The sequence below is a fragment of the Chaetodon auriga genome, chromosome 20 (assembly GCF_051107435.1).
Source record: "Chaetodon auriga isolate fChaAug3 chromosome 20, fChaAug3.hap1, whole genome shotgun sequence".
Classification (NCBI taxonomy): Eukaryota; Metazoa; Chordata; class Actinopteri; order Chaetodontiformes; family Chaetodontidae; genus Chaetodon; species Chaetodon auriga.
Genome location: NC_135093.1, coordinates 1,795,453 through 1,807,500, shown reverse-complemented (window position 1 = coordinate 1,807,500; position 12,048 = coordinate 1,795,453). Strand labels below are relative to the sequence as shown.

General features: G+C 44.5%; 1 protein-coding gene across 1 annotated transcript in view; it reads right to left on the bottom strand.

The window, feature by feature from the left end:
• The window catches only part of waplb (WAPL cohesin release factor b), a 26,351-nt gene extending 18,403 nt beyond the window's left edge, over positions 1-7,948 (bottom strand). The window contains exons 1-4 of the mRNA XM_076759631.1: positions 7,632-7,948; positions 6,296-6,804; positions 1,493-2,240; positions 1-233 (exon numbers count right to left, since the gene is read on the bottom strand). The exon at positions 1-233 is cut by the window's left edge and continues 129 nt beyond it. Coding sequence (XP_076615746.1) covers positions 1-233; positions 1,493-2,240; positions 6,296-6,782 — 1,468 coding nt within the window. The 5' untranslated portion in view covers positions 6,783-6,804; positions 7,632-7,948. The remainder of the gene's footprint in view (positions 234-1,492; positions 2,241-6,295; positions 6,805-7,631) is intronic.
• Positions 7,949-12,048: the final 4,100 nt, after the last annotated feature.

The window sequence follows — 12,048 nt, the reverse complement described above, 5'->3', positions numbered from 1 at the left end:
CCGGGGTTCCCTTGGCCACAGCGGCCTTCTTGGCTCTCCTCCTCTCTTTGGAGCCGCTGTCGTCGTCATCAGCGCCATCGCTGTCACTCATGTCGTCAAAGCCGAAGTATTTGATCTTGTAACTGGATCCGCTGTCTGTGTTGTCTGTGCTGTTGTCCTCCTGATGGGCGTCTGCGTCTTCGAAGCCAAACAGGTCCAGCTTGCTGTCCTTCTTTGACTTGGTCTGCCTCAACCTGAGGCGAGAACAGGCACACATGGAGAAAAACATGGCTTACACCCTGCAGTCGTGGAAAGACAAACCTCGTTTACAAATTTCAAAACTGAATAAGAATCCATTTTTACAACTACACACTCAGGAGGCATCCTGCAGTGAATCTTCACACCTGTCCAGTTTCTGAGTTTCCAACTGCAGGCTTCAGTAAAATGTGTTCAACATTAGCTGACATGAAAGAGCAACCTGCCAAACACGAATGAATGCTTTCACGAGACTCTTCCCTGTTGAGGAAACTAATCTGTTAATTTCCACGCAGGCAATGAAAGCCAGCTTAATTAAAATTTGGTTTCTTGCAGCATTTCAGAAATGCAGTCAGGCACAGTCTCACTTTGATGTGTGACAGTTTCACCCAAAGAAAACCAGTGTGAATTTATTGTCCTTGGCAGAATGAGACCAAAATGAAACATCACTTTAACCTGGAACCTCATGCTGAGAAACGAAAATATGCAAAAGGTGTAAAAAGCGTGAAATGAAAACCTTCGAAAATACTTTTCACAGAATGATAAACTGTCCCTGAGCAAACACACGAAGCCTGTTCATTCAGCACATTCATGGTATTTGAGGAGAAGAGTGAAATGTGCTTTAACCTACGATGATGTTTTGGTTCCCCCCACAGTTTGAGTCGCTTTGAGGTTGTTAAAATCATCTGACTCCACACCGTCTGACACACACCTGTGTGTTCTCTATCAGCTCTTCACTGAAGCTATGTGATGTTTCCACCGAGTGAAATATTCAGACCCAAGACTTCACGTCTTTTAAGGCTTTAACTAGTGGAAATTTTCCAGATGTTTTGTTTAGCATTTAAGACTAATTTGCAAATAACTGGCATTTTTGGAAAAACTGGCCTCCAGCAGAAGAGAAATATGTTTTCTCAACCGTGGACAGTTGAGAAAACATCTCACCACCAGGTCCACTTAGTCGCTGCACTCAAGCTTTCAATCATACAACACTGTCTTCAGAATCATTCCAGGACAGCTACCGAAAAGCTTTAATGACGGCTGTTTTTTCACGTTTCCAAATTCAAGCTTGAACTCGGAACGTCATCCTTGAATATAGATGATGATTTTTCAGTTTGTGCGAGTTGTGCTGCCTCTGATGGATGTCTCACTTTCAGACGTGCAGACATACTTTTCGGTTACTTGTCAAAATTTAACGTGAAAAATTAAAAAACAAAGTATTTGAGAAAAGGCCCGGTGCTGCCACCTTGTGTTGTTCTACCTTGTGTTCTGCTGTTCCGTCTTCTTCCGCTGCCATCCCGCCTCTCCCAGCTCTGTCGTACTGCCAGACCCAGCAGTACTGCTACCACTAGAGGGTGCTGCATCACCGCTAAAGTCCTCCACTCCTCGGTCCTGGATGGTGACGTTACACATGGACATGGAAGACGGGTGCAGCACTGTGTAGTCCCTCGCCCTGCCCCGTCCCCCTCCGCCACCTGTCGTCTTATTACTGCCGTCGGATGTGGATCTGGGAAGATCTGTGCCAAAACCAGCGCTGGCGGAGCCGCTGGAGTCCGAGGCTTTGCCAGAGCCCTGTTTGTTTGGCCTCCTGTACGTCCGACAGTTCGAGTTTCTTATAAGTGATGAGGAGGAGGAGGATGTCTGGGAGCAGTCCGATGTCTCGACGAGGAAGTCCGAGTCGCCCCCCAGGTCCTCGCTCTCGCTGGGGCTCTGGAGTCGTGGAGGAGAGGGGGGCTTCTCACGCTGCGTCTGACCTACGTCGAAGCTGCCCATAGTGACGCCCACTGAAGCCCAAGAGAGCGTGGGGGCGGGGTTACGAGGTTCCTGGCTGGGCGAGGGCGGACGGAGACCCATGATGGCATCCCAGGAGTCGTAGGTTGACTCTGCCTCGGACCCTGTCTTCAGGGTGGTGGTCTGCGCCAGAGGCTTCTTGTCGCTCTCCGAAGCGTTCTGGTACCACGAGTAGCTGTGCTGGTTCTCCGACAACGAGGAGCTCTGCTGGGACTTTCCTGTGGGAGACAGACTCAGAATCAGAGCTGCCAAACATGAACTCCTGGGATCAAGTGTTTGTGTGTGTTTATTAAAGGAAGCTAATATTTAATATAAGTAAAAGATGCACTATTCAATACCTAATTGTTCGGTCTATCAAATGTCAGAAAACATTGAAAAACAACCATCATAAGTTTTCAGAGTCCAAGATATCGTCTTCAAAAGTCCTATTTAGTGTGAACAGTCAAAAACTCAAAGATATTCAATTCACAATTATCTATTATCAATTATCTGTTTTCCAGTGTTTTCACATTCTTCTAAAGTTCACTCACGCTGAAGAGTGCAGCCTACGGAGCGATATCTGCTTCAACAATCAAACTGCACCGTGCCCACGGTGGTTAAACTTCACAGGCTGCTCGGCAGAACGATGGCATACAGAACGATTGCACCATTTCAAAAAGCACCTTCGCACCATGAAAACAGGTCACACACACACACACACACACACACACACACACCTGGAACTGCTACCGTCAAACGCTCATGTTCCAGTTGGTGTATTTCTTGGAGAAACCCAAAAGCGTCTGGACCCACCTGCACACTCTGGTTATTAGCACCCAGTGACCATTTCTGCCTTCACAGATAACAAACACGTGACCGCACAGGACTCGCTACCCTGAGCAAAGACAGGAAATTGCTTGATCGTGCAACATCAAAGAATATCTGTATCTGTAAAAGAGCGGTGTTTTTTTTGAAGGCTTTGACGTCGGAGTGTGAACGCAGCAAAACTGAAAAACAGACCATGTTGTTCATGAATGAGGGAATTTCCCCATTTCTGTCGACTGCTTTTTACAGGTGAACGCATACAGCTGATTAGCAATTAAATGGAAAGATCGATTTGGGTTCGTCTGAACTGTCCCAAAGTACTCCACGTCCGCCTTCCCTACTCACAACCTTCATTATCTGGTGTCAGGTTTTGGGTCCACCTGATCTTCTACAAAATTAGTTCTTCTGCACATCTGTAGTGCATTTCAGGTTTTTAGCCCCCTCTCATATCCAGAGAGGACAGTGACATGAGGAGGAGGTTTTCAGGTCTCGCTCAAGGACACACTGACACTAGTTTGTGATGATTTAGCTGTTCGCTGATGTGCTTCCCTATCAGAACCTTGACAATTAGTCCCATCCTAAAAATAGTCCTACGCAGCCACAGACAACAGGGCAGACATGAGCATTCAGCATTCACACCAGCCTAACGCTGAAAGTAAAACTGATTCCTCCACAAACCCCCAACAACGACAAAGCTCTACGCCAAAGAGGGTACGAGTGGGCTTTTGGAGGATCTGAGCATCCATTTAATCCAGTCTGTATCTGCACATGTCGACGTCACACCCTCACTGCAGAAATTCACACACCGTAAGCTCTTATCTTGATCTTCAGAAACCAAAGGGCTTGGGTTTGTTTTGGAATAATGTGCTTTGCTGAATCAACTGCAAAACACGCCGCGATGAAGAGGCTTTCAATTCTTCTTCAGGTTATTGAGAGCAGATAGGGGGCTGTTGTGTGCGACACTCACAGGGTAACATCAAGCCCAACCCGTCCATCATAACATCGCCATGTTCAAAGTTTGCTAACCGCTCCGCTCTGAGCAGATAACCACCGCTGCTCATGACCGCTTTTTTCACAGTCAGCTCGTCAGTGCTTCCTTAACAATTTGATTAATCATTTAAATATCAAAAGTCCAAAAACCTGAGCGTCGAGTCTTGTCCTTCACACTGCCACATGCTTCACATAAAGCGAAGAGCTTATCTCTTCAGTTCAGCCTTTCACTGCGATGACCTTCCTGATACAGGCCTGAAGCTCTTGTTTGTGCTGTGCCTCGGTTACACACTGCTGCGCTTCTTTTAAAATGCTGTATTTTACTTGATTTCATGCATTCTATCCCTGTTTTTATGTTCATTCTGTGTTTTTATGTGAAGAACTTGATGCATGCACTATTGTTATTAGCAATTTTTTACTCTTTTACAGCTGAATTTCTCTACCTCCACCTGAGAAACGACACCGAACTTGAGCAAAAGCCACTTTCGTTGTTTTCACCCTGATGCATGTCGACCAGGCGTTTCATTAACTGCCGGCTTCTGTCTGTTTTGTGCTACTCTCTGTTTCTCTCTGAATCACTGTCTGTGTCAGGAGATGGTTTCAGTGCTCTAAAGCAGGAGAACGAGGGGCTCTGACAGCTGGAGTACAAGAAGCAAACCATTCGACGTGAACGCAGAACAAGGTATACAAAATCAATTTGATCAAATTAACTTTGAAGCTTCGTGTGTAATTTTCGATTCTGAAGTACAGACTCAGATTTGCCAAAACAGAACTCAAATTTACGTTTCCTGACACAGAATGGCCACAGATGGGAAGCATTCAGTGTACAACGACTGACAAATGACGGCTGCAAAATAAACTTGTCGCTCGATTCAAGCACTGCTCTTAATCATAGTTTGTGTACTTTAAGTCTGACAGCAGATAGAAGCAACAACGCTGTCATATTCCACACCTTCAGAATATGTGTGATTATAATGTACAGCAGAAACGCTTGCATTGTTTTTTTTTTCCTGGTGTTTACAGTTAAGTGACGTCGATTTCTGGTGTCTCAAAATATTCTTGAATGTAAACATCAATGTGAAAGCAGCAGTCGTCAGCTCTTCAATGTTTGCATTCTTTATCAAAAGAGTTATTTGGTCAAGGATTTTGTCACATTTACTGAGTCAACATGGCCAGCCTCAGTAAGCAGATAACGCGGCTGTTGATGGCAGCGTTTCAGCTGAACTTCGGTGTCGCGCTGGCTTCCCTTCACTGAGGCTCAGTGTCCTAACGCTGTGGAAACGTCATCCTGAGCCGGAGTGCTCGCTGAGGGACAGCTTGCCGTTCAGAGACAGTTGGAGTGGCTCGCGTCTCTGGCAGGTGGCCAACAGTGGTCACGGAAAGCTGAGGGCAAGTCACGCTGAATGCGATCATGCTGACAACGACTGAATGCAAGGGGAGAACAGTAAAACTGATTTCTCTGAAGCAGTTCGGTCAAAACTGAAAATCACTCAGATCTAAACACAAACCACAAGCAGCATCGAGCGTTCTCACTAAAACGATTTCACACACAGCTGCACAGCACGCAGCATTAGTCTTCACACGTGTTCACTGTGTCACGACGCCTGTCTGCTGCTCTGATCGAGCTCAGAGAAAACTGGAGAAGTTTCATGACCTTTAGCTTCAAATGGCTTCACGTGAAGACAAATGCAAAGTCCACAGGAGCGTTTAGTGATACCCAGAATCCAGTTAGCATCTGTGAGCCATCTGATTCCACTGCGAGATTAACAACGACTTTTGCCAACACAGTATTTTTATCCTGTGCCACAAGTTTCATGTTTGTCAACGTGAGATTCAGGATGCCATCCATCTGAGCCATCGCATCTGTCCATCTAAATTCACGTCAATCCCTTTGAAAGAGAGTCGGCACTCATTACATCCTGGCCAGATGTGTTTCTATTCTGACAAATAAAAAAACTGAGAGAGAGGCTAACCTTTTCAGACCTGACTGAAGCCACTCAGAGTTGGCTTCTGCTCAGTCCACAGCTTCAGTGAGATGTTTTAATATCACTGTCATATCAAAAGACATCAGAAACAACCTGAGGAACGGCTCAAACTGCTCTTTCTCAGCCCCTTCACCAACCACCCAGTGAGACTGCACTGCTGTTATGTGCTTTGAACAGGAATCGATAAACTGCTGCAGTAAAACAACAGCTGTCGTAAAGGCCTTTGCTTCGTCATCCACTGTTCCTTTCTATACAAGTGAATATCTTTGAGGTTTTTTTTTAACTTTTAGTGACATTAAATTAGTACAGCCGAGCCACTACTTTGAAATCCAGTAACATCTCATGGGCATCCGTCATTAGTTTGACTTTTTATAGATTAAGCAATTACATTAGCCAATTGATTGTCAATCATGAATAAACAGTGATGCAGTCCTAGTCCGGATCTGCCCATAAAGGGTAGATCTGGCTAAAAGGTTTCAAATGTTGTGTATTACCTATGCTAGCACTGCTGCTGTTGAAGAACCGAGCTGTATCCTCCAGCACTCTGGGCTGGTTCCTGTCATTGGCCAGCCATGACACCCCTCTAGCAGACGCCAAAGAGTGGGATCCTCCCTGGAGGCTGGACCTGCTCCCCGTGTCCAAAGAGATGCCCGGCCTTTCCGCTTGAGGAGGCTCTGCTGAAGCCGGCTTGGCGGGTGACGACTTGCTGCCGCTGCGGGATGACACCGGCTTGGATTCCTCATCGCTGTCGAATCCAAACGGATCCTCCAGGCCATCTCCGGACGGACGGGGCCTCTTGTAAACCCCCAGGACAGAGTCATTCTTGGGGCCACCGATGCGCTTGGAACCCACCTTGGCCTTATAGGTGGTGTCACCCCATTTGGTACTAAGGGTGCCTCTCTTGGTGGACAGAACCTCGTCAAACTTGGACGTGCCCTCTCCTCCCTTGCGGCTGTAGGTTTTACCAAATCTGGATGTCATTGTTGCATCTGGGTCATATTCTCTGGGACAAGAGGACAATGAAGCAGAATGAACACACACATTTTCGAGTCTGTAGGAACAGTTTTTGTGGGCATCTTGGATGTGACTGCCTCGATCTACCTCTTTCTCAGTATTACTCAATAACTATATATCAAGTTTTTATATAAATTAGAAACCTGACAAGCAGTAGCTAGTGTCAGTAATATTCAGCGATCAGATGATTCAAGTTAACGACTTTCACAAATATATAAAATATTTTACAAATATTAGTCCAGAAGAGATCGGCCTCTAAATATTCTTGTCAGAAATAAAATAATTAATGGGTTACTTATTATCGCTGTTTTAATATAAAATTCACAATGACGTTAGTATGTTATGAGAAGTGTAGCTAACACTCGGTGTGAGAAATACTAGCTAACAGCTTGAGTACTTCTCAGCCAGCTGGTTTGACAAAACAAGGCTAACATTAGCTTGCCAGCGAGCTAACTCTGGTAGGATGCTAGCTGAAGAATTAAGGGAGACAAACAAAACCGCAAACCCCACCGGTGAAGGTGATAAAAATTAAGCAGTGCACCAGTGAAACTGCGAGGTGAAATATGTGTTACGTACTAATATAACACACGTCCCGAAGTTACTATAAACGCTAGCTCGAGTTTTAGCCGTTAGCATTAGCAAAATGCTCAACAGAGCAGACAGGAGCCGTCACTCTCGCAAACTGCTAGCTTGAAGCTAACGGCTAACAATAACTACAAACTGACATCGTGTCGTGCCACAACCAAAAATAAAATCAATCACATGCCATATTCTACTGGTAAGTGAACACTGACTGATATCCGTATTTCCACTTACTTGGTGAGCTAAAGGGCCGATCCGCAAAAAACGCACTCCAGACCCGAAACGGCCGTTAAACTCGCACAGGACCGGGCCTGCTTCCCTGATTCAAGCTGCCCTGCACAGTATAAACAAGGCCGAACAGACGCCCTTAGCGGCAAATTAGCGGGTTTGAAACACAATAGAGAGAACCGCAGACCCAGACTGTTAAGAAGAGATTCAGTTTATAACCCCATCGAACGAAATCAGCTCCTATTTTCCACCTAAATCGTACTCGATTGTTTCCTCCGGGTTGCGACGAAGGCTTCCATTGGACTCCCTCGCTGCGTCAAGTCACAGGAGATAGAAGAACTACCCGGAATTTGGGTAACTGATCCTACAAAATAAAAGTATACATTGACCACACGGAAAAACTATTTTAGCTAAACCTTGTCGGCTTTGACTTTTTTATGTATATACTGAAGGATATTCGCAAGCGGTGGATTTCATGTAGACCTCTTTATCTACATATTATTCAATTCCACGTTGAAACAATATTTTGTTTTGGTTTTGGCAGGGTGGTTTTTGGTTTGTCTGTTTTTATACTTATAACCGGAATTGCTCATATATAGCATTTCGACCTTAACACTAGTGGTTTCATCAATCTTATCATTACAAATGCCGCATTCAGGAGCACCCATTAAACTCGTAAAAAGCTAAATTTCAAATGACAACCAAAATGGGAAAAAAAAGTTCAGCTAAACAAAAGTAACAATTATGAAATAAAGACAAATTTTATTGCGTTACTGTAGTGTTTGTTTTTATTTATTTACTGGGAGCATACTGATGAAAACCTAAAATTTACTTGATTGTGTGTGTGTGTGTGTGTGTGTGTGTGTGTGTGTGTGTGCGTGCGTGCGTGCGTGTGTATGTGTGTCTGAACTCCAACATTTATTGAAAAAACAAAATTCCAACCTTCATTAGGTATTAAACTTAAAATGCAATAACATCTTTATACTACAGCCACAGCTTACAGAGCCACTAATAGAAATAGAATGATGAACGATGGTAGATGATGGAAGCTTATAAGCAGTGTATCATGGTTACACGACAGGAGGACAGGAGGACAGGATGTCTAAAGGTCTCACGGCAGGCAGGACGGCAGATATCCTCCTCTGATCTGGAGGCCATTTTTGATTATTTTATTATTGTATTTGTGGAGTCGGCTGATGGTGACAGCATTTCAGATTTCCCAGCATTCCCTCCTGAAGCTCTCTTGTGGTGTTTGTGTTCATTGTCTGGAAGGAGGATAAACAATCTGTATTTCCCAGTTTGTTTGAGATGAATCACACAGTAGGTGGAGCTGTGAAGGATCTCAGCATCCTGAGTCCTGCATGTGGTTAGGTTTAGGAAACAAAAGCACACTGGTTACAGTTATGGAAATTGTGGTTTTGGTTGAATATTAATAATGTAAACAGGTTGTGCCTCATGCCTCAAGTTATGGCTGACAATATTTACCCAAGATCAGGCATTACAGGAAACAAATGAAACACACTGTCAGTGAACACTTTACTGATGTGTTCAGAGTCAACATTAGAAACGTGATCTGGGAAGCAGTTTGTGATTACAAGACGTATTTGCTTAAGCAAATCAGACATATATAACACGTCCCTCTCTTGTCAAATTTCTACCTTAAATTGTTATGAATTCATACCTGGACCTGTACCCAGTTTCACTGTGTCTTTGCGGTGGATTCAAACAAATGTGACAGATGCATAAAAATGCTCTAAATGGTTCAAACCAAAGCAAAGATGCATTTGCCTGATTTGAAAATGTTTCATCTCAGACAACTTGCAGTCAGCTCTGGAGATGAATGAGAGAAATGACTGGACCACCTGGTCAAAGTCTGAGCTGTCAAATGCCGTCAGAGACTCTTGTTACTGAATTACTGAATGAGCCACAGCTCTGTTGTCTCATGCAGTAAATGCACCAATCCTCAGATTGACCTCTATTCCAATCTCTGTGTTCTCTGAAAGATTTGTAGCACAATCAAAAAGCAATCATTTGTTGAAAAATGTGCCTGTGTCTCCTTGTTTTTGAGGAGAGATGAGGACACCAGAGCTGGATGGCTGGTGCACAGGACCTGAAATGATCCCAGTGCTTGTTGACATGCACCCTGCTATGGCTGTCTGTTTCTTCAGGGCAGTCAGGTCATCTTGGAATCAAGCCTCTCTTCTTCAAACCTCAAAAACCTGTTACTGTGGAGCTCTAAGCCTGGCTCAAATCCCTGCGTGGCATGCTGCAGCCCCTGTGCCAGCATCAGCCGTCCTGCCAGCCAATGCACTGATGTTACTGTACCATGAGGAGTTTAATATTCTCACAATAAAGAGCAGATCTGAGTTTTTCACAAGGATGCAAAAGCTCCATGAGCAGGCGTCGGTTGTTGAGAACCTGGCAGAGGCTCGAGGTGGCACATGGAGTGTTTAGGCATCATACGGTTTTGGAGAATAGACTGGCACAGAGGCTGGCATCGGCGCTTTCTTTAAAAACAATTAGGCCTTTGACATTCAGCAGATAGCAGCTGTAGGATCAACTCTGGCAGAGACAGAGACGATGGAAGCCAAATGACCCACCACCCCAATCTACTCACTTTTCTGGAGATGATGGTTCAGACAGGAGTGGGGGGCACTTCACTTTGTGTACTGCAGAAAAGATGTTTTTCTTTATCTTGTGCACCAGAAAAGTCAGTTTGAGTATTTCAATTGTGGTTAATTATGCAAACATAAGCAAACGCTGAGTCCACCAGTCTGTTAATTCCACCGTGCCACAGTCCACAAGGGCGAAGGTGAAAAACAGACCAGTATCCCTAAAAATAACACCCATATCGACAAGATTTACACTGAAGTCCAGTTTGGCTGGATGTAATGTGACCATACCTTTAGAGCTGACCTACTGCCAAACAAGAATGTCCTACAAACCTTTACATTAACGTCAACAGTTTTAAACTTCCTGCTTTACAGTGTCGGTATATGCACATGGCAGCTATGGTACGGCCAAGGTCAGGGCAACAGTGTGGTAACACTGCAAACTGTGGTTAAAGTGTAGTTTGGATTGGGCACTTGAAACACCTGATTATGGAAAAGGTGGTTCAGGTTCAGAAACCAAAAGACTTGGTTAAGGTCAGGGGTAAATCGTGGATCCAGTTAATAAAAATGTGAACATCAGTCGCAGGCTTGCAGCAGAATGAGCCATCCACACATCACTACCTGTAGGACACACTGGCACTGGACAGTGACTGCGCTGCCCCTGAAGTGGACGACCACAGACGGACAAAAATGCTTTGGGACAAATCCAGCACCGCATCTGACTTCACTGATGTCTTCACAAGCCAAATTCACAACAGCACCGAGATTTAAAATGAGTTTTTTAAATACAAATGAGCAGCTGACAGGCGTTTCACGACGTCCTGTGCTGTGATTTTTATCTTTCACCACTAGGTGTCAGCACTTACTCATAATCTATCTGCTAACCATCTCATCTTCTCCCTTTGTCTTCTGTTTTCCTTCTTTTTCTCATCTTCCTCTCTTTTCATGTCTTGTGATGTCTTTGTGGTTTCATTGTCTCTTCTCACCCCTTCTTTCCATTCCCTCTGGTTGTCCTATTATATTCTAGGAAGTGACCTCAGACCTCTTCATCTTTATTCTCTTCTTGATATCTTTACTTATCTACTCTTAGTGTGAGCAACAGATGCACAGCGAGGCAAACATTACATTATAAGACTTGCAGGCAGACAGAGGGGAAGGTGTGTGTTTTGGCTGGATTTGATACAGCAGTGCAGTCAAACATGGACATTTTATGTGCGTGAGCATGTGTGCACAGACAGCTTGAACACACAGCTACTATATAACATGGAGAAAAAATGCTGATAAATGATTAAAATGTCAATATTCTTAACCTGCTTCCTCTCCAGCTACCAGTTACTATCTATGTGTGGGTTAAGCTGCAACCTGGGAAATAGATCCATACACTGAAGCGAATGAATGCATCCCCTGGGTACATGGATCTGAGTGGACATCCCACCACAGTGCCCTTGAGCAAGAAAAAGAATCCCCACTTGCTCTACTTTAGCTGAACTGTGTCTGTGGAAGGAAGCACTGCATTTACCATCATCCTTTTCGAGGACGGGACGGGGGGATGCGAGGACATATATCCTGCCTTCAAAATAAAAGCACAAACGTGTCAACGACAAGAGATAGTTTAACAAACAATATGCCAAGGGGGTAGGTATAGGTCAAAAATATTTTTTGTTATTTACAAGTGGATAATTTTACCACAAACCATTGAAACACGAAATCACCTGTAGGCTAATACACCTGGTTATAACCTGATGCCACTCTCTGGCTTCTCTATTAAATATGAAGCGTTAGCTCGCAGCCTGTGGAAGCCGGTTAGCTTA